Below are 23,475 nucleotides of genomic sequence, written 5' to 3'. Positions count from 1 at the left end.
GGATCGAGGTAGGTAAGGAGTGTTTGTGTAAACACTTTTAATCGTCTAGTGGTACAGGAGGAAATTGAGGAAAGATGCTCCCTGAATTTGCGCTTCATCTCACCGTCTATCTCTCTTGCTCCGTAGCCTGCGAAACTGACAGAGGCATTCAAGTACTTCATCCAGGGCATGGGATACAGTGAGTACACCAGAACACACACAAAGTGGACAAAATAAATGGAATCCTAGACATATGCACATGATATAGGCCTATACATTTATGTTGGCGCAACATTCATTATTTATGAGCACACACTGTAAATAAGTTTGCTTTGGTGGCATCTAGTGGTATTAGGAGCCTATTTTGCGAATAACTGACACATTCCAAATTGATTCCATGGATAAATCTAAGAAAAATTGAGCTAAATTGCAAATAATTCCTGATAACTGTTATTATGAAAGCTGCTAGTTTACCCAAACCCACACACACATACATACGCACGCAAAAAGTTACTTAATAAGGGAAAAAACAAATTTAGCTTGCTGGCTTCTATACGCAGATATTTAGCATATTGAGCTAGCTGCTAACCACTACCTTTCCCTCCTCCTTCTCCTCCTCCAGTGCCCTCCGCCAGCATGACCCGCCTGGTCCGCTCGCGAACCGCCTCGGGCTCGAGCGTCGCCTCCTTCGACGGCAACCGCTCGCGCTCGCACACCAACGACGGCAACCGCTCGCGCTCGCACACCAACGACGGCACGCGCTCACGCAGCCAGACGACGGAGCACCCGCAGCGCGGCCGCTCCCACACGGACACCATGGACGGCTCCGGCAGCTCGGACCAGGCCGTGCTCAAGTCTACCGAAGTGTCCTGTTAGGCTAGCCATAGCGGTAGCGCTAGCAGAGGAAGACGACCGTAGCCCCGTACACCCAGCCCTCGGCCTTGCTGCGCTGCCACCAAACTGTCAGAACGGGGCACACACACAACACACATGAAGAGGCAGAGGGACATCGCCTCCCTCTGGCTCTATAAGAAACAGCAACCCACAAATACCTTTGTACGTTTTGTACCGTATTTCTGATTCCCTGCAAATTACAGAATACGTTTTAAGATGAGAACCCACACCCACAGTTTGTAGGGTGGGTTAATCATTATTCATACATTGTTATTCCCCACAACATTTGATCCCAAAAACAACACAATTCTCGCTCTTGAGTCTGTGAGTAGCTAGGGACAGCGCAGCATAGGACCAACCTTAAAGGAGAACTCTTCCTTTCTTTCTTTCTCTAAGTACACCAGCTTGTACACATAAATCGCGATTCATCTTTCATACACCAATAATTTCCCTGTCATTTTTTGACCTTGCTAAATGGTCCATAGTGTTCAACCACACTTAACCAGCTCTCAGCCTCTCCCCCTCCCTGGCTTTCTCAAATAGGCCTATACCCTTATCTTGATTGTAAATGAGTTTTTGAATGTTTTCATTTCTTTCTTGCTGCAGTCATTTGATTAATCTCTCTTTACTTTGCATGTTTTATGTGTTTTGGTTTTTGTTTGCATGTAGAAGCCGAGGTTGTAGATGTGGAGCAAGAGAGAGAGAATGAGGGGGTGTTTCATGCCAAAAAAAAGGCAGTTTCATTCACAGATTTACTTGATGTCTTTGAAAACGTAAGGGACCAGATTTAAGTATGTTGTGTATGTATAAAGTATGTAACCCCTATGCTAATGACTCCTGTGTTTTGGGGATATTATGTCAATTTTGTTTTTTGAACATATATCTGTCCATGTTAACAACAATCTAGGAGATGTATTTGTCTCTCTATTGTCTCTATTTACTTAAATTTACTGAAAATCTGCATTGACATTCCGAATCAGATGTTTGACGTTTGGTTGTGACTTTCTTTTGTGACTTTTTTTTAATTTGTAGAACGTTGTAGGACTTTCCAACCAATTGAATGCTTTGCAAAACAAGTTCAAAAACAGGCACATACTAAAAACTCTGCATTTATTATGCTTTGTTAACTGATCAGGGTTGCAGACATGAATCAGTTCATCGTTTAATAGGGTTTTTTTTGTGATGATTTCTATGCAATCAAGCACAAAGGAACAAAAATGTGCCATGGTGTTGCTTACTTTTTTTTTTTTGAGGTGACACTTCTGTTGTTTTGGATGATGGAAGGGTGAACTGGTCGATCAAAATGTAAACCGAAGGATAGCCGTAGCACTAACAGGACACCCACCCCCCCTACCATCCCTCCCTCTGTCCCTGTTCCACGGGCCCTTTATAAAGATCTGCTTTGTAAACATACATACAGCTTTGTAAAGACGCAGGACTGCCCTAATGCTGTAGAAAATCATTCTAAACCGTTTGTATTTATTACAAAAATAACAATAAAAAAGCGTGTTACTCACCTGTTGTAACCTGGTTGTGCAATTTATTTGCTGTATTTATGCATGTTTCATGCAATTATCGAAGAGAAATCAGATATATCGCCATGCATCGTCACTGTTATAACCTGATCACATGATTATGTCATTATGTTTCTATTAAATGAGGCAATCACTAGATATTCATGTATTTTTTTTATTCATTTCATATGCAATCTATATCAATAAATTAACCATTTCATATGACACACAGTTGTTAGCAGACCATTGTTATTAGCCTAACAATTCGCCCCCCCCAACAAATAGTAAAAAGATGTTGCTTAAAATCACATGCCTTTAAAATGGCCCTTCCGGAAATGTGTATATTTCTTATTTACAAACATTTTCCAATGGGAAAAAAGTATACACTTATACAAAAACATATATATTAAATATATAAAGGACTAATGTGGAAGCAATGGAAGCAAAGGACTAATAAAATGGCAAACAAGCCATAAAAAAAACAAACTACTTTTGGGGGTTTGTTTATAACAAAATGGTTGAGCGTGGGTTCAACGCCGCCGTGGCCTTAGTTCATGACCTCTGGGTGACTGTAGTAGCTCTCCAGGTCCACGAAGATGTCGTTGGGGCTCCTGCAGCTGAGGTTGCAGAAGCAGGCCTGCACCCACATGACCTTCCAGGTGAGGCTGGAGCCGTTGGGGCAGAGGAACTCCACGTCGATGGTCTTGGACTTGTAGGGGATGCAACAGCGGTCGTCGGTGCATACGCCGCAGTACTTGGGCCGGTAGAGTCGCGTGCTGACGCAGCCCGAGATGGTGAAGTTGAAGGCCTGCTCCTCCCGGTAGATGTTCAGACACTTCTTTCCCGGCTGAGCAGGGAAGACGAGGAGAGAGGCTAGACTGACTGCTGAATGGAGAGGAGTGCTGGGCACGGGCTGATTGTGGACTTAAAGAGTGATTGACTGAAATGTCGACAGACTGGTGTGTACGGTACTGTAAGTGCTACTGCTCAAGTACTGTAACCAAGTCTAACGTTCAATTAGCTGGTACTTCATTTTGAGTCATTATTCATTATTATAAGGACTATTTCCCTGGGGATGGCACTTCACTCACTGAGGAGACGAGTGATTTTGATGATGAATTATATCAAGCTCTATCAAGAAAATGTGTGCATGCAGACCACTGATCTTTTTGAAGCCACCACTAGACATACTCAATACTTAATATGTATCAAAATCTTATTCTCTCCATAAAGTTCACTGTTCCCCCTTGTGTTTGGATGTGTCTGCAGGGCACACCTTGATGTGTTTGGTGATGTCCACTTCACAGGGCCTCAGGTTACACAGGCGGGACTCCTTGACCATCTCACAGCGCTGGTTGGCGTTGGAGACACGGAGGGACAGGCCGCGGCCACACGTCCGGGAGCAGGGGCTCCAGGGGGTGGTCTGGGTGATGCAGTTCTGATGCCAGCTCATGCTCTGCGCCGGGGCTGCTGGGGGAGGGTGGGGGGGGGGGGGGGGGGGGGGGGCAGAGAGACCATGGCAGTGTGATGGGCTTGACTCACAGTACTATGTGGACACTGTGGCTTATCGTTTATGATAGTCAATGTGAGTCCATACATGCTACTCATAATTGCTACTTAGACTTTATTTAGCTGCTTGAGTTGTAGACATTTTCTTTCTTTTATCGACATGATGATACATTTTATTGATGTATCTATACATATGACTTATTAATAGTATCTTTACATGAGAGACAAATGCACTTTGGAGATATGTATGGCCTTCAGACCCTGTTGTGGTTTTCCTGAATCTGTTCTGGTGTTTCTGCTGTTGAGTCAGGAGAGTCCTCCTTCTTCACGCCATATTGTTCTTCCTTCTCTGCCTGTCTCCATTACTTGCTCATAAACAGGAGAGCAGAGAGAACCCAGAGCCAGTGTGACTCCTTCCACAGGAAGGGCTTTGATGTTTTTACAGAAACTAACCCACACACATTCACAAACACACAAATCCACACATGCACGCACACACACACACACACACACACACACACTTGCACATGCGCGCACAGACACATACACACCCTAACATTGTAATCCTTCTCGACTGACTAACTATTTACACACACACACACACACACACACACACACACACACACACACACACACACACACACACAAACACACAACCTTACATTGTTATCCTTCTCGACTGACTTACTATTCACTGAAACAGGTCATGTTAAAGTCATACATTGTCAAGGACTGCTGAAATATTTTTCTTAAGTTGGGAAACTGCAATAAACATCTTGCTAACCTTTGTCGAATACAGAATATAAAATATGACACATTAGAAGTGAAAACCTTGAATATAATCATATCATACATATTATTATCATTCAACAAAACAAAGCAATGTGACAAAAGCCTTGACATCTGTGAAGTATTTAGTCCTGCAACTAGGGGCTGGGAACCAGAGAAACCACAGAAGAGAGAAACAGAGAAACCACCAACAACACAAAGTCAATGTGTTACAGTGAGAGGGCTAATATGTTACAGGGTTGTGGTAAGGCTTAAATATGTAATGGTGTTTATGTGGTAAGGTTTTAATACATTATAGTGTTTACGTGGTAAGGTTTTAATATGAAATGGTGTTGATGTTGTAAGGTTTTAATATGTAACAGTGTTTATGCGCTAAGGTTTTAATATGTCATGGTGATTTTGTGGTCCACTTGTTTTGTTGTGTTAATGTGTTCCAGTTTGTCCTTATAGCTCCGCTCCACCCCAGCACACAGTAAAAAAAAAAGGTGCTGTTAAGGGTTTCGCTGTTTTGCACAAGCCACTCTCACTTCCTACAATCAGACTTTAGGGGGGGGGGGGGGGGGGGGGGGGGCATGGATGTATCGGGGGGGGCATAAATGTATCAGGGAGGGGGCATGGATGTATCAGGGGGAGAATACCTACCCTCCAAGGCATGGCGGGGGGTGGTCTTGCGCCCCCTCCTGGGCTCGTCACATATCCAGCGCTCGCAGCACTGGCCGCGCACCTTGACCCTGCGGGGGGTCAGGCACCAGATGCGGGGCGGCTGGGAGTCGGTGCACAGTGGCACGCAGCCGATGGCCCCGTTCACGCACACACACTGGTATTTACAGCTGGGCTGGAAGCTCTGGCCGTTGCGGTAGATCACCCCGTCGTGCTCGCACCCCGTGCCCACCATGTCTGGGGAGGGCAAACACACACGCACCCACAGACACACACATGCACGCGCATTAGCACACGAACACACATGAGCAAACGCAGAAATGCTAATGTATGCAGATGCACAACCACAAACAAACAGGAATACGTGCACACGCACACGCAGACACACACGCACAGACACACACACACACAGAGTGGGTGGTTTAAAAGTAATCACGAACTCCAACAACTAAACAATGAAGCTTTTAAATGATTGTGATAATTGCACGACATGTGCTTTTTTAAATGACTTAAACCAATGCTGTCCTATTAAAAGAGTGTGATTATTGCTAAACATGTGTTCTTTTAATGAGTTATTATACAGACTATGCACAATATGGTACAAACTGAGAGATATTATCTGAATTCATTCTGCTTATTTTTTTAATCTCTAACCTCCCTGTCCTGTTCACTGCGGCTGCTGTCACACCTGCACTTTTACTCGAGGATTCACTGAAGTGGGGTCACAGTGGCTTCGTATCTTAAGTTATCTCAAGCAGGCTGCCGCTGTGCGTCGCGCCGTTTCAGGTTTGTAATCGTCATCTCATGCTTGTGTTTTTCTTTTTTCGTCGTCGGCGATGGACACTTACATGCACACAATCCTTGTTCGTACCTCGGCGCGCCCGAGCTGTAGTCGCAGTACAGGCCCTTGTGGTAGTCGCAGGTGTCCGCCTCGTTGCATGACTGGCCGACCTGCCGCGCGCACGCCTTGCAGCAGTCGCAGCCGTCCACCAGCAGGCTAACCCCTGTCGGACACGCAGGCGGCGTCTGGGGACAGTCGCATGGCCACGTGCAGAACTGCGTGCGGTTGTACGGTTCCATCGTCGTCATGGAGACGGTGGCGGAGGGCGGCATGGCGGTGGCGTTCTGGGAGGAGGTCTGTGGAGGAGGAGGACGAGGGGGGGGGTGGTGAGGGGGGCAGTCAAGTGTTTGAGGGCATTGGCAGCACACACACACACCCTCTCTCTCACACGCACGCACGCACACACACACACACACACACACACACACACACACACACACACACATTTTCAATCTGTATTTAAAATTTGTCTCTTTTCTCTCTCTCTCCCTCTCTCTCTCTCTCTCTCTTTCTCTCTCTCTTTCTCTCTCTCTCTCTCTCTCTATATATATATGGTTATGCATAGCTCAAGCTCTATATCTAGATAAAGTGCTATGTCTGTCTCCAAATATCTTGTACATCTACATCTTTTTCTTCATCCATATCTACAGCTATCAAGAGATAACTGATCAAGATCAAAGCGTTTTAATACTGCAATAAATTGAGTAAGAGTAATCTGAGAGAAGCGGAGCCAAAGTGTGTAAGTGTGATTTGGCAGTGTCTGAGTGTGCATGTGCGTGTGTGTGTTTGGAAGCAGCCCATGGTGATAATCTCCTAACGCCAATGTCAATGTCTGGTTTAATCTGCACAAAATACTGGCAGCCTCCCACTGATTAGTAAGCAGCAGTAGAAATAAGTGCTGTATATATATGTAACAGACACAAAAAGCTCTGCCAACAAAAAAAGTTTTTGCCCAATTTAAGATACTTCTTACAAGCGTCAGGGAGTGTTTGCCAAGATCACAAAACCGATAGCTGGTAAGTGCGTCAGAACAGATGCGGTCCCTAAACCAGCCACCAGGGGACGGTAAACCCCACGACAGTCCCTTGGTGGATTCTGGACAGGAGCGCTGCCTCAAGTCCTTATAAAGTAAATGGGCCTATGACATCATCCGAGTCACTTATTTTTAGGAAAAACTAACAGAAGCCTACATTCCAAAGGGAATAGTTTGTTATGAGAACACACAGTACTCAAAACAAGCCAGACGAGTGTCCTGATTTTGATGCCTAACTTTGGAACTGATTGTTTGATTTGGATCCAGACGACCCCTGCCTTTTGGCAAATAAAGTAAGATAGGCCTAAACCTCCAAGATAGAACATATTGTGTCGTTATCGTTTCAGAGCATTAGATCGCTTTGTTGTAAACCAAACTATTAACAGCTTGCTGCTATGATGTTGTGATGTTTACGTTGATTGCAGCCGGTTTCCAATCAACTGCACTCTTATAAGGAGGAGAAAGCGAGGAGCCACCAGGGTGGCTCCTCGCTTTCTCGCACACCCAGAGAAGCCCTGTCTGTCCCACAGCCACAGCTAACACTACACTCACACATATGTGCATCGCCTAACTAATAATGTCAAAGGACAATTCCATATACTATTTAAATATATATATATATTGTCTATATATTTTTTAAAATATCATATGTTTATATTATACAATATATATTTTAATAATATATATTGTATGTGCATATATATATATATATATATATATATATATATCAATTCCACATACTATATATATATATATATATATATATATATATATTGAAACTTTTTCATCACACAAAAAAGAGAACTAAAGATGAAACAAAAAAATGATGGCGTTGTGTATAAACAACCGACAGACAGCGGCGACGGAAATATAGCCCAATGCATAATACGCATATACGTTTACCCGCAAGCGACTCCTCAAATCTCCACAAGATGGCAGTAATATGCGAATTATGTCCATCGTGAGACCCTCATGGGACACTGCGAGGCTGGCAGCATCAAGCACACAGTTGCAAATTATAAATGGCTAAATCAAATCCCAAACTTAGTTCTCTTACTTGGTCCGATCAACACATGGCGATTAACAGCTGAATTAGTCCAATAATGTGATTCCGTGCGTAAAAACGAACAGGTTACCATTAAAGTCTTCGCAGTTCATTGCATTTGTGTCTTTCAATTCAACCATGACGAAATATGCATTTTACCCGGAATCATATTCAACATCTGAAACAGCTCCCTCGACTCACCTGATGAATCCCGACTTCTAACAGAATCCACAACAGGAGCCAACTCATCACTGACCAGGAATGGACTATACATTGGATCCAGAATCAGTCCCGTTTCAGGACGAAAACACGTCGTTCTCCGCAGGTCTTGTGCATCATTCAGCCTCCGCTGTCATCCCTCCACCTTCTCTGCCTCCACTGGACCTGCTGGCCGCTGGCTGCCGCTCATATTAACAAGTCCTCGCTGACGTCAGGTCCCGGGAAGAGCTCCGCATACTTGAGGCAGTGTTCGGTTTCGTCTCTCCCTCCGATCCACTTTCACCCGATTTTTTTTCATCCCGCGCGTTTGAAGTCGGCCCTGAAAACATTGGCAGCCACGTTGGTTTAGGCGTGTCTTCATCAAACGATATTTATTAGAGAGTGCAGATATCCCTCCCGCCGTCATCTCATCTCAATCACAAGTTAACTATGGAAGTATGGGGTGGTGCCTCTGCTGGGATGAGTTATCTGAAGAGAAGATATACAATGAGTCAAAGTTGCTGCCTTTTTGCTGCCGTTTTAAGAAGATGACGCTGATGATGATGGAAGGGTCTAACGATCCCTTCTGGATAAATGTTTTCCACGAGGGCAAGTCGTTTCAGTTTGCCTGGTTTGCAGATGTTGAGTTTAATTAACAATGATGTCAGCATTCCGAGCTCGATGACACATTGGCCCATGCGAACACCACCAGAAAACGTTTTTAATCAGACATTGCCAACAGAGAGCGTTTGGTTAAAGCGGTTTTGGACAAACCAGATTAATTCTAGACAGGGCCAGCCCGATCTTTTTAGGGGCCCTGAGCAAAATTTGACGTGCCAACATCTCTTTAGCATTTAAAGAGCCTAAGCCACGCCCCTTTGGCTATCTCCCATGGGAACTTATTTCGGAAAAACATATGCACGGTAGTAAACGGTGAGAGGCACACATTGTTTGATCCGTTTGAATTGTGCTGCGAATTACACTTATGCTGTGTGTCAATTTTGCCAGTCACGAAAGTTGGTCGTGAAACAGTTAGGTAACCTTTGGATTTGTGTGTAAGCGCTCAGTGCATTAACCTCTCTCGTCTCCCACTATACACACCTTACCAACACCAACATGTGTCTTACCTGGTGGGTTTAATCCAGCGACTCCTTCTGCTTTATTCTGCCGGGAAGCGAAACAAAGAGCAGTTTCCTTGTGTACATCTCGGTACGTAGTGTGCGGGCATCATAATGTTAGCTTCAGCGGCTCTGGGAAACTCGTGGATAGAGAGAAGGTCTTTAAAAAGTTATGCTGTAATTGACATGTCTTCTGGGAGTGTCTTTCTAATTACGTTTTCTCACAGTCATTTACTTAAACAATTTGATGACAAACTGTGACTTTCTTGACATGCCAAATTAACGCTGTTGACAAACAGCATATGTGTAATTCGTGGCGTGATTCAAACGGGATCAAAGATGATGGGTCGCTCGCCGCTGACCACGGTACACTTGGTTTTACTCTGAAATAAGGTCTCACAGGAAATAGAACAAAATAAAACTCATGTTTTGGCGGGAGAGGCGTCCTTCCCAGGCTGAGCCTTTCTGATTTCCCAACGGAGGAGACTTTCATCCTGGCAAGACCAGTTCTCACCCTCGGCATCCATTTCATAAATCCTTCCCCCCACCGCCCCGGACCACCTGACCCCTGTAGCCTGCAGCATGTTGACCGTAGCCCCCCGTCTCCAATTCTAATCCCTTACCCCCAAGGAAGTAGAACCACCATGGTACACACAGGTCCCCCTGGTTCCCTGCTGCTAGAAGTTGAGAACATGCAGGGGGGAGGAAAATAGCTAATACATTTCTTTGGGGCTACAAACAATGTTCATTCCCACATCTGCCATTGGTTTGTTGCTAAGGGCCTCGCTCCCTGAAGCGTGGGACGGCCCCTGGATACAGGTTGGCCTGAGGTGACCATCAACGCGGTGTGCGGTTGGCTGCCAAGTTGTGATTGGGAGTTCCTCTTGAGGGGGACGTGTCATGCACGCAAGGAATACAATTAAAGTGAAATTAGATTGAACTTGACCCCAACCGTGGAATATGGAGGATGACCAACACGTAAATATTGAGCTGATCCCAAACAGCAGGGTGCCAAGTGTTAACACAAAGATGAGGCTTTGTTGGATGTTGTCAGAGACGATTTCTGCTGATCAGTGTTTCATACTGACATGAAGAGGAAATCAATGACACAAGTCTTCAGAGAATGAGCACAGGTTAAGTTTTGTTTGGGTGTTTGAGTGCGTTCATCTTATTGAAGCAGGAAGCAGCATCTTATTGAGGTCAGTTAATGTGAGTTTGAGTACACATACACACGTGGACAAAATTGTTGGTACCCCTCTGTTAATGAAAGAAAAACCCACAATGGTCACTGAAATAACTTGAAACTGACAAAAGTAATAATAAATAAAAAATTACTGAAAATTAACTAATAAAAATCAGACATTGCTTTTGAATTGTGGTTCAACAGAATCATTTTAAAAAAACAAACTAATTAAACAGGCCTGGACAAAAATGATGGTACCCTTAACTTAATATTTTGTTGCACAACCTTTTGAGGCAATCACTGCAATCAAACGATTTTTGTAACTGTCAATGAGACTTTTGCACCTGTCAACAGGTATTTTGGCCCACTCTTCATTAGCAAACTGCTCCAGTTGTCTCAGGTTTGAATGGTGCCTTCTCCAGAACGCATGTTTCAGCTCCTTCCACAGATGTTCAATAGGATTTAGATCAGGGCTCATAGAAGGCCATTTCAGAATAGTCCAATGTCTTGCTCTTAGCCATTCTTGGGTGTTTTTAGCTGTGTGTTTTGGGTCATTATCTTGTTGGAGGACCCATGACCTGCGACTGAGACCAAGCTTTCTGACACTAGGCAGCACATTTCTCTCCAGAATGCCTTGAGTCTTGAGATTTCATTGTACCCTGCACAGATTCAAGACACCGTGTGCCAGATGCAGCAAAGTAGCCCCAGAACATAACTGAGCCTCCTCCATGTTTCACAGTAGGGACATTGTTCTTTTCTTGGTATGCTTCATTTATGCGTCTGTGAACATAGAGCTGATGTGCCTTGCCAAAAAGCTCCAGTTTTGTCTCATCTGTCCATAGGACATTCTCCCAGAAGCTTTGTGGCTTGTCAATATGCATTTTGGCAAATTCCAGTCTCGCTTTTTTATGATTTGCTTTCAACAGTGGTGTCCTCCTTGGTTGTCTCCCATGAAGTCCACTTTGGCTCAAACAACGACGGATGGTGCGATCTGACACTGATGTACCTTGACCTTGGAGTTCACCTTTAATTTATTTGGAGGTTGTTCTGGGCTCTTTGGTTACCATTCTTATTATCCGTCTCTTCATTTTGTCATCAATTTTCCTCCTGCGGCCACGTCCAGGGAGGTTGGCTACAGTCCCATGGACCTTAAACTTTTGAATAATATGTGCAACTGTAGTCACAGGAACATCAAGCTGCTTGGAGATGGTCTTATAGCCTTTACCTTTTACATGCTTGTCTATAATTTTCTTTCTAATCTCCTGAGACAACACTCTCCTTCGCTTCCTGTGGTCCATGTTCAGTGTGGTACACACCTTGTCACCAAACAGCACAGTGACTACTTTTCACCCTTTAAATAGGCAGACTGACTGATTACAAGTTTGAAGACACCTGTGATGCTAATTAGAGGACACACCTTAGTTTAACATTTCCCTATGGTCAAATTATTTTCAATCTTTTCTAGGGGTACCATCATTTTTGTCCAGGCCTGTTTCATTAGTTTGTTTTTTAAAATGATTCTGTTGAACCACAATTCAAAAGCAATGTCTGATTTTCATCCGTTAATTTTCAGTAAATTTTTATTTATTATTACTTTTGTCAGTTTCAAGTTATTTCAGCGACCATTGTGGGTTTTTCTATCATTAACAGAGGGGTACCAACAATTTTGTCCACGTGTGTACCTACACATACACACACACGCACACGCAAACGCATATGCACAGACACAGACACACACACACACACACACACACACACACACGCACACACACCACAGCTCAAGAGTCCCACGTCTCACTCTTTATTTTAAATATAAGCAAGCACCTGTAATGGACGCCCTAGGCAGCTCGTGGCAGACCGGTCTTTTCATGTTACCTTGAGAGGCTGCGTGGCCGACTGTTAAACAAAATGAGATCCACATCGTTCTGGATTGGTCTGAACGTCTCCACCATCAGAGCTCACGTCTGTGACTAGATTTCAGGTCCAAATGAAAAGCCCCTCCTCCTCCTTGAATCCCTCCACTTAATACGCGAGGGCCTTGAAGTTAATGTTTTGGAAATCGCCTGGCCAGTGGGGTCAAGTGCAGTCGCTAATCCTGCTCTCGACGGAGCCAGGAGTCTGTAGCTCCAGCCTAGACCTAACAAGTACTGAGGGGAGGCAGAAGAAAATAACTGAACCTGTTCTCACTCTTTAATATACAGTTATTTAGTAAGGTTTTTGTGCAAATAATACAATAATACTATTATTAATAGTCCTCACACACACACGCGCATGCAGGTACGCAGGCGCACAGTTTCATGTTATGTTCCGATCTCAATGCATAGAGGTCACCGACTACGTGCTGAAAGTATCACAATATATCTCCAAAACCATGAAAGTAAATGTATGCATTCAAACTCAACGACCCAATATGTATAACACAAGGATGTGTGTGTGTGTGTGTGTGTGTGTGTATGTGTGTGTGTGTATGTGTTTGTGTGTGTGTATGATAGAGAGAAAGAGGGAGAGAAGAAGAGAGAGTGTATGTGTGTGTGTGTGTCTGTGGGCCAAAAAAAGAGCAAGAGGGCCCGTGGAGGTTCTGCTCTTAAGGCCGGTCCAGTAATTAGACCAGCTTTATATAGCTGTGGTTTGGGCCTCAGTCACTACACACAGTACATCTGCTTTAGTCCACTTGTCGGAAATCTCACACAGCTAGGCTCCTATCTAGTGCCCATGGGCTGCTTCCACTTTGTACCCCTTATGTCCCCTTAAGTTAGGTCCCTTTTGAGTTTATCTGAGGTAAATAACTTCTGAAGCTCCTCTGCCCATTTTTCCGATGATTGGATGGAATGTGTTCGTGAAAGATCACAATATTTATATTCGATGTTTATAAAGGAATAAGTCGAAACAAGACATGCCTAATGGAGGCAATTGTTGATAATTGACTCATAAATCGCGTGTTATCTTATGGCTGATGGGTGGCGCAACCCCATAAACGTTCCTCTCTTATCGGTAAAAGGTCCCTGGAGAGCGCGATACGCCGTATACATTTTCCAGTCCTTTGTATGTTTTGACAAATGGAAATTGCTAATGCCCTATCCAAACATCTTGCCTGAGTCACCTCCCTGCCAAACACAACTGTTATTGAGAGTCCCGGACCAGCGGCTCCATTCCTCTGGAGCGGTGCCAACGCCCTCGGACCGGCGGCCTTGGTATTTGGTGTCACTTTAAAAACAGAAATCAGCACAAACAACACATTTTTCATTTGCACAAGCGTGTGAAGAAACGATTGGACACTGGCTGAATCTTTCTTAACCTCGTACATAATTGAGTCTAAACAGTTTTTCTAGCCTACGGTTGTTTTTTAACTGTGTTTTTTTAATAGTATTTGGTTCTTAATGTTTTTATCAGAACTAGAGTTTCTGGACACGTGTTGCGCTCAACCGCTAGTTGTAATTAAACCCATAGCTATAATGTGGAGACCCTAGAGATGTTCACAAGTCATTTGTTGCAAGTCCAAGTCAAGTCTCAAGTCTTTGAGCTCGAGTCCAAGTCAAGTCTCAAATCTTTTGCCACAAGTCCAAGTCAAGTCTCAAGTCTCTGGCCTTCTGGCGGCCAGAGAAATGTATTTTGCGCACAAAATACATTTCAAAGTGGACCGGCCCACCGGGTGACCTCCCAAGCTTCCCGATCTCCAGCCTCTGCTGCAGAGCAAATTAAAATCACCGGCAGAACAGCCTGGGGGTCTAACACCGTAATATATATAAACTATAACCGCATTTCACATTAATTGCAAATATCCCGGGTTTGCCTTTGTAGGCGCGTTGAGAGGAGGAGCGGGCGACTCCACTGTCAGTGTGTGTGCAATGTATCAGTGATACGCCGCAGGTTTATCCAATAAGTGGTAGTGTACCCACTCGTGCCATTGGCATGTATGCGCGCTTGTCTCTGTGTTCGTGTGTGAATGAGAATGACAGGGAGAAAGAGAACCATGCGGAGATGAATGAACGGAACGATATTTATATTTCAAATCGCAAAAAAAAAGAAAAGAAGCAGAATCAATTTGTGGCGTGTTGAATCTGTGGCGCTGCGCCACACATTGGTCAATGTATGGGAAACACTGACATCAAATTATTTCAACATTGGCTTAGGCAGATAGGCCTACATGCACCGAAAACAGATCGCTATTTATTAATTTATTTTACTGAACGCAGCCTGCATGACGGTGAACTAGACACGTCTTTAGCATATGGAAACTATGGAACACGTCTGCCTTTCTAGTTTTGGGATAGCCTAATGTATAGAACGTCGTCGTTCTATACATTATCCCGCTTATTACAGGGGCTACGCGCCAAAACGAAAAAAGTAACTTCACACGGTTTCTTTTTACAATTTATTTGTTACCAGCATTCATAGTGTTGATCAACAGAGAAATAGTCCGCCAAATACGTTGACGTCGCTTAGCAACCGAGGACACTGGGGTTGATAAGTTACCGGAGTTCTTGCGGAGTGATACGACAGACGGCAAAAAAATCCACTTTCCTTGACAGCGGAAGTTTTGCTGGAAGTTTTGAAGGCCCATGCAAGTGAACGGAGTGTTCCGCAGCATTGAGAAGAGCCGTGTAACAAATAACGATAGTAACATTCATTATTCGATATTCTACGTGACTCCGACTATTCGACTTTTCGACGATCGTTGCCCATCCCTAATAGAAATACATGGTTGAACTTATATTTAAAAAGCAATAATTGCATGACTTGACGAGTCTTGAAGCTCGAGTCCGAGTCAAGTCTGAGTCTTTTGGGTGGAGTCGCAAGTCAAGTCTGAAGTCACCGTTTGTGCGACTAGGTGCGACTCGAGTCCCCATCTCTGGGAGAACCCGGTTGATAATGTACCAAATTTCCGAGCGCGTAATATAATAACATTTTGCATATAATGTTACAACGTAAGCCAGATACATATAATGTTCCAACGTAACATTTTGGTTCACCTATTACGCTATGAAGCAAGCATAATACATTTTTGGACACATGTCCTTCGCAATTTGTGCCACATTTGTATATCAGTTAATTTCACATATAACAAACACTGGGACAAATGTAGTTTATTTCTGTGTTTAACTTAGAAAACAGGGAGTGGAAGGACGGGATCCTATAATGTTCAGCTAAATGGTGTAAATAATAATAATAAAAAAAACATTTTCTATATACGCGTGCAGCTGTGAACTCATGTATTGTAATTTATTGTATGATGTTTACTTTTTTATGATAAGTCCTATATGTTAGCGTTCACAACAAATTACTCTGAAAAGAAGTTCCAACATTTAAATATTTTTGAACCATTCTGAGAACAAAAGGCAACAGGCTGATTGCTTGACATGCAAATGCAGACCGAAGCGTCATCAACACACGACTGGCCTGAGGCCTGCTAGCAGTAAGATAAAGGCGTGCCGTCTTGTGACATGTACCAAGCATGACGTACTTCTAACAAAGGCGTATCAAGACTGCAAAGGATGTGTTAAACAGTTATAATATTTCCACTGTACAACAAAAGAGAGAGCCATTGTAATCTCCCCCAGCTTGCTATGACCATCTTCAGAGCTGAAAACATGTGATTTTCTTTTTTTAAGAACCATTGAGAACCATTCCATCTGTCAACTCCGTCGGCCTCCCCTTCTCCCCTTCCGTGTCTCTATTAGTCATACTTGGCCCTCTGTCATTCAGACGTGGTGACATTGATTTGAACCTTAAGTACCATGGTTAAAATGCAAGCTTTCCCCAGAGTCAAAGAGCTGAGCTTTACCGTTGAAAAACAGTTTGCACATGTCGGCCAAGGCATGTGGGGTGTGTGTATATTGTATATGTTGGCGGCGGGCCAGCAAGGATGAAACTAAGTCAGTGTGGAGAGAAAGGAGACCGGAGACAAAATAAGAAAAATGAGAGAGAGAGAGAGAGAGAGAGAGAGAGAGAGAGAGAGAGAAAGAAATGTAGAAGAGTTGGAGAAGGGGCGCAAGGTGATTTTGTTAGTGTCGTAATGTGCAAGTGTGTGCATGTTAGCGAAGCATTGAGGTGGGCAACTGTGGGTTTGGGTGCACATGCACACACACACACACACACACACACACACACACACACACACACACACACACACACACACACACACACACACACACACACACAGACACACACATCTCCCTCTTTATTAAAATATCAGACAGAACCTGTGATGGATGGCCTAGACAGCCACTGGCTTCACTTTCAAGGAGCCACTTGGCTTGGTTCATGTGTTTGAGCTCTGACCAAGGAGAGGTGACGCTCAGACAAAGGAAGAGATTCACATGCCTCTTGATCCAATCCCCTTCTGCCTCGGCAACCCATTCTAAGACCACTATCCATCGAAGATTTTTTTTTATTATTATGCAAGCCTGAGTATACAATTCCCACCACCTATCCAGGAAAAGGCAGGTCAGCAGCAGTAGTCTTAATGCAAACCATATGTTTCCCTGATATAATTACAACCGTAAAATAACGACGCCATTTACTGTCGGGCCAATGTCATCTGAGAAAAATAAAGTGGTTGTAGAGTAGCGTCCCACAGATGAACGGATGGCTTGCAGACATGAATGTCATATCTTGCATGGATGTGCCCGGCCTAGTGCAGGAATGCCTCCTCTCAGAGGGGGTTATCTTGTGTTTGGGTTGCCATCTCTAAGGAGCTCGCCCTGGGGTCTCTGTAAGGAGTTTTCAATTAGATGGCAATACAAGGCCTGAGAGGTGGCGTTAAGGATAACCTGATGGAGTTCTGACAGTGTTTAATCGGACTCACTGGAGCTTGTCGACTTTGAGACATAGATGATATATCCCTGAACACGGACAGCAAAGGTCTTTGTAAGTAGACAATTCAACTGTTGACATGAACTGGGATGGTGTTTTAGATACATGGACCAATCATTTCATAAGATAGTGAATACACAGGCAATAGCCCGTGGCAGGATGGTGTTCCTGTGTTAATGAATTGGCAGAAGATGGCACCTCCACTGAGGCACCAAATAGCATATTTGTAAAGATGGGATTGAGAAGAAATAAGTGGAACATCAAGCCGAGAGGTAAACATATCATTCAATGATCTGTCCCTAAACACCGCTCATCAGCTCTGAACTCCGATCGCAGACACGTTTTCCCACTGAACCTACGGCGCCATCACAGCTTTCTCCAAAGGGAGCATATAAAAGAGGGGTTTTGCCACTGAGGTCATGCCGTGAAGATTGTGCAGAAAACCAAAACCGGATTCTCGAAACCTCTCGATAGTTCTTTCAATTTCAAGCTCAAAGAACTCCCCACAGACCAGAGCAACAACTACCTCACTGTTATACTTAGTTTCCTTTTCATCTGACATCCGCCGTTGACTTTATGTGAGATGACTGGAAACCATATAGGAATTCATAAAGTTACACACAGCTCTCTGACCTAAGCCGCTCGGCGGATGATGTAGGGGGTCAACGAGAGCCCAAAGGTAGACGTTTCAAACACACTCCAGCCGCAGGGTACTCAGGGTATTGCTCGATGAATTATGACACACTGGGCCCTACTATATGTCACACGACTTGCCACATCACTTCTTTCACTTTTTCCTTACCTTGTTCCAGTCAACGATTTGTGGTACAATGTCATTATTTCCTCAAACGAGAACACATTTGTAACGTTGTATCCTGTTATAAACGATCAAGATTCCACCGGACCAGTTATCAGTAATGTTCGAGGGGGGGAGCTATGTTTGACAGTACAAACTGGTGGTCACTTAAGGCTGAGAACCTTCAACAGGGATGACAAGGTGAATTCCAGAGTCAAGAACACGAGCAGGAATGGAAGGAATGTGGTATAGGGGAGGACTATCATATTCCATTTTTCCACTGACTGTTTAGTTATCAGTGGGGTGGGAGTGTGCATAGGCCTCCCCCTGTCACAGAACATGAAAAAGATACATTCATTTGCTGCAACTTCTTGTTTCCACCGTGCTTAACAGTTCATATTAAACTTGGGAGAGGCCTTGAGGTCTCAACGTTTTTGACACAATGAAAGAATAGGAAGACGTTTAGGCTCTGAGGATTGGTATGTTGATGGCTACGTCGGTAGAAGGGTTTAGGTCTGGTCTCCCGACTAATGTTGCATCATTCCCTGACAAATACACAGAGCGCCTGTTTCCCTAACCTCTTTTTCTTTTCAAATATGGCAAGTGGCACAAAGTTATGCCTGAATAAAAAAAAGACAACAGACTATCTACAGACTTTAAATATTAAAGGACGATATGTAATATTCTAGGCCTACTTCTATTACTTAACGTACACCTGCAATAGAAATGCTGACAGGACCTGGCAAGCCCAAGGAGCCATCCATAACATTGCTACTCTAGCTCAAAAACTAGGCTGATATAAGTCTCTGAAACTATCTGTCAGACTGGGCTTTCTTCACATTGTAACTCTTCCCAGCAGCTATAGCCTCAACAACTGTTTATGCTAGTAGCTGTAGCTATGGGTACAAGATCAAATATAGGGCTTGTACATCAGAATGTAGCACAGGATTTTTTGTTGGAGACATCCATTATTTCGAAAAGACATAAAGTAATGTTAAATCCTAAACCAACGTATGTATACATTTACCTAGGCTCATGTAAACTTAATTTTCCCATCTATAGAAGTTGTAAGTTATAACTGCTATACTCAGAAACAAACATTGTCAGTGCAAAGAAGAATATTCCTATTAAAAAATGGAAACATGGAAATTGACGTGGAAAGTCCTTGTAGAGTCTCAGCTACACATGATGTCAAGCAAAAAGCAGGGAACTGAATGAGTTATGCCTGCAGTGATGGTGTCTGCATAATGTGGGGTGGTCTGAAACATTTTATGTTGTGCTCATGCAGGCGAGGCAAAGCAGAGAGCATATTTATTCATATTGTGTACTTCATATATGCACGTTTATCCTAGACCCAGGATATTTATGAATACATGCAACATAAACAGAATACATTAACAGTGCATATCTTTACAAATCTACCACCCTCAATATTGTACACATTTCAGTGGGGTGTTTATGTATTTGTGTCTGAATCCATGCATCTGACAGGTATGTGGAGTTTATGTCAGTGGTATTTGTATCCTGGATCCAGGATGTATATGTGTGCAACTTAAACAACATACTCCTGAACTGCAGCAGAACATCAGTTTAAGACCTCAGTCCTGAGCTGCGTGGGGCGCATATCTCTGGGTGTCAGCACCCATACATCTGGTGGGCTGCACGCTCAGACACGCAGCCATGGTTCCAGTGCCAGGGGACAGTGGAGGGGAGAACGTAAACCCAGGCAGGTAACACTTCTCAGAAGTGTCTCTGGAATATGCCAGAGTTAGGAAGATGAATGCTTGACGACGGCGGGGTAGACTAGTGGCTTGTGGAGACCTGAGCGCGAGAGAGAGACACCTTCATGTGTGATAGAGGTGGTGTCGAGTGTGTTCAGACATGCTAGGGTTTAGTGCGTTGTTCCGCCGAACGTGCAACTGTTTCACTTATGAAACTGGATCCTCTTCCTTTGAGGATAAACATGTATTTAAAAATACACCCATCATCTACCTATTTAGAAAAAATGAATAACCCCATATTGAAACACAACAGCATTCTGCATGTTATCCAAACATTACCCCCATTATATCTTTAACCAACAACACCTTAAGGTAAGAGATGCTTACAGCATACACACCCAAAGAGTCGCCGCTGGGGGGGGGAGTCATTGGTTAAACTTTAACAGGTGTGCACCGTAAACAAATATTGCACAAAACAGCCGTAATGAGCGGGTTATACAGGCTGACTCAGCGCCTAAACGGCCGCCTCCCAGGGGGCCCCTTGAGTCCGGAGCTCAGCGGTCAGTGGTCATTACACGGACCAGGCTTGGGGCTCGCTGGCACACGGCAACCCATAGTTACCCTGGTACCCCAGCCCCAGGGCTGGTATTATTCCCATTGTGTGTAGAGTGGACTGTTGTTTGGAGGATGGAGTTTTATGTATATATATCCATATATATATATATGTGTGTATGTGTGTGTGTATGTGTGTGTGTATATATATGTGTGTGTGTGTGTGTATGTTTGTGTGTGTGCGTAAATATATTTGTGTGTGTTTGTGTATGTGTGTATATATGTGTGTGTGCGTGTGTGTGTGTGTGTGTGTGTGTGTGTGTGTGTGTGTGTGTGTGTGTGTGTATGTGTGTGTAGGTAGGTGGCCCGAGCTCCCCACTGTAATCATGTAGTACACAGCAGGTTATCCTCCCCTCTAAGTGACTTTCCCCTCATTGCAGTGCAGCACATCTTCAGGGACTTCCCCCCACTGTTCAATTCCCCCCCCCCGACACACACACACACACACACACACACACACACACACACTCCCGAATCACAGCAGTCCCAAATGGTTGGTATGTTATGGAAAACGCAGACCTCGGTTTTACCCTGAGACATTATGCTGTCACCGGTCGTTAAGTCTTTGGCTTTTTTTCAGACGCAGAGATAAGTGTTACTGTCTGTTTAGTAAAAGCAAACAACTTTATGAGTTCGGGAGAAAGGATTGAAACGCTCTTCATCCCGCAGTCCTGCAGCAGCTCTAGCGCGTGCTGGTGGACGGCCGCACGTGGCCGCGCATCGCAGAGCGTTTGGTGCGTGTCGCGCGCGGTTTGCCGTCAGTTCAGTGATGTCATTACTTAGAGCAAAAGTTTCCAAAGAGGCTAAAAATGGAATAAATAAAGTGTGAGTTGTTTCTAATTAAGTGCTCCTTGTGGACGCAGTAATGGTTGAAATCTGGGATGTAAAACAAGAAAGTCTGCAATTCAAGACGATGTATTCAAGCAAGCAAGGGCGTAGGAACCGGAGGGGACTGAGGGGACGTGCCCCCTCCAATATCAGAGACAGGCGCATTTGTCCCACCTAAAAATTATACCGGATCTGTCAGGTTTCCGATATGTGTCCCCCCCAATGTTAAACACATTCCTACGCCCCTGCAAGCAAGTATTTGTTTTGCGAACCAAACGCTTCTAAAGTGTTGAAATACTAGATTACTAATCTCCAAGCAACAGTGTGCTATCACATGTCCTACAGACTCTAATTGTGGCCCCGAGCTTCCCCTGTCACCCTACTTACACTGGTTTGTTCCTATTATATAACCAATCCTGCTGGCGTAAGGGTGGTCAGTGTGTCAATGTTGCCCACAGAAAATATCACCACAATGGGCCGTCTAGCGGTTTTGTGTGTTTGACTCCCAGCCGAAAGCTCCATGTTCAAACCCTAATGTCTGCAATCTACAGGCAGGCATCCCCCCCCCCCCCCCCCCACACACATCTGACCACTAATGACCAGTTTCTAAGAAATGCACTGCAAGCTGCTTTTGATAAAACCTATGAGTGCTGAGCTAAATTGAAAATAGTTCAACGGAAATACATGGGGCTTTATTATAAAGAGACTTCACTTCGCAGAACAAATTCGAGGCTATTGCAAAACATTGTGTAGTCAGAGCCTAGTTAAGCTCAAAAAGTGAGGAACACTATCATGGAGACTAAGAGCCAAGCTAGTTAGGACCACCTGGTTAGGAAGCACGGCACACCGAGCGATACCAAGCACAGCCACCAGATAACCTGCAGGGTGAGTCAACTGCTAATGGCCGATAGCTCCGGCATTACACACCCACATTCAATGTCTATCCAGTAAGACTCGGTGCAATTTCATTCAGTGATGACATTATTATTCAACTGACTGGTAGCCCTACTGTACCTCACACAGCAATAAAGCTCCATGTTCAACCCCTAATGTCTGCAATCTACAGGCAGGCATCCCTGAGCAAGTCCCCCCCCCACACACACACACATCTGACCACTAATGACCAGTTTCTAAGAAATGCACTGCAAGCTGCTTTTGATAAAACCTATGAGTGCTGAGCTAAATTGAAAAAAGTTCAACGGAAATACATGGGGCTTTATTATAAAGAGACATTCACTTTGCAGAACAAATTCGAGGCTATTGCAAAACATTGTGTAGTCAGAGCCTAGTTAAGCTCAAAACGTGAGGAACACTATCATGGAGACTAAGAGCCAAGCTAGTTAGGACCACCTGGTTAGGAAGCATGGCACACCGAGCGATACCAAGCACAGCCACCAGATAACCTGCAGGGAGAGTCAACTGCTAATGGCCGATAGCTCCGGCATTACACACCCACATTCAATGTCTATCCAGTAAGACTCGGTGCAATTTCATTCAGTGATGACATTATTATTCAACTGACTGGTAGCCCTACTGTACCTCACACAACAATAAAAAAACAGTGTGTCCACAAATAGAGATAATCCAGCAGAGTGGGTCTGCCTCTGAGCTTTGAGGAGAGCAGGGTTCAGGAAGGCGTCTGGTGGTGCCGGGGCTGATGGCTAGGACAGATGTTGGTCCATTTTGCAGAAGCTTTGTCGGGGAAGACGCAATAACCAGTGCCAGACATGAGGCATTTAATTTCTTGTGACTGAATGTTGGCTCCTATTCTGTACGTGGTCTGTAGCTCCACACTTCCAGATCTACACATTCACTAAAAAATGATAATGTGCACATGCAAACACGCGCACACACGCACACACACAAATACACATCGATATGGACTCATATCCTCTGTGTTATACCCATACACATGCAGAAATACACACACACACACACACAC

The 23,475-nt window shown here is 44.2% G+C and overlaps 2 protein-coding genes across 3 annotated transcripts in view; one reads left to right on the top strand and one right to left on the bottom strand.

Moving 5' to 3' along the window:
• Positions 1-1,831, top strand: part of ndrg1a (N-myc downstream regulated 1a) — a 16,048-nt gene extending 14,217 nt beyond the window's left edge. The window contains exons 15-16 of the mRNA XM_079749866.1: positions 127-178; positions 602-1,831. Of these exons, the coding sequence (XP_079605992.1) occupies positions 127-178; positions 602-855 (306 nt within the window). The 3' untranslated portion in view covers positions 856-1,831. The remainder of the gene's footprint in view (positions 1-126; positions 179-601) is intronic.
• Positions 1,832-2,614: 783 nt separating this feature from the next.
• Positions 2,615-8,646, bottom strand: ccn4a (cellular communication network factor 4a). Of its 2 annotated transcripts, none has more exons than XM_079748944.1 (5): positions 8,466-8,646; positions 6,194-6,482; positions 5,328-5,582; positions 3,664-3,857; positions 2,615-3,234 (listed from the first exon to the last, which is right to left on the bottom strand). In XM_079748944.1, exons 1-5 carry the CDS (start codon positions 8,511-8,513, stop codon positions 2,935-2,937), a joined length of 1,086 nt encoding a protein of 361 aa, XP_079605070.1. In that variant the 5' UTR covers positions 8,514-8,646; the 3' UTR covers positions 2,615-2,934. The 2 variants fall into 2 exon arrangements, with proteins under 2 accessions (XP_079605070.1, XP_079605071.1); XM_079748945.1 differs by having other exon boundaries at positions 3,664-3,854.
• Between the last annotated feature and the right edge of the window lie 14,829 nt (positions 8,647-23,475).

This window comes from Pollachius pollachius (assembly GCF_949987615.1).
Source record: "Pollachius pollachius genome assembly, chromosome: 13".
Taxonomy (NCBI): Eukaryota; Metazoa; Chordata; class Actinopteri; order Gadiformes; family Gadidae; genus Pollachius; species Pollachius pollachius.
The sequence above is the reverse complement of the archived record's forward strand: the minus strand, read 5'-3'. Positions and strand labels throughout refer to the sequence as shown.

Coding starts and splice junctions, on each gene's coding strand:
- ccn4a (XM_079748944.1), bottom strand. CDS start 8,513: ATGAGTTGGCTCCTGTTGTGGATTCTGTTAGAAGTCGGGATTCATCAG. Junction 3,858..5,327: donor CCCCCGCCATGCCTTGGAGG/GTAGGTATTCTC, acceptor ACCCTCCCCCAG/CAGCCCCGGCGCAGAGCATG. Junction 3,235..3,663: donor ACATCACCAAACACATCAAG/GTGTGCCCTGCA, acceptor TTCCCTGCTCAG/CCGGGAAAGAAGTGTCTGAA.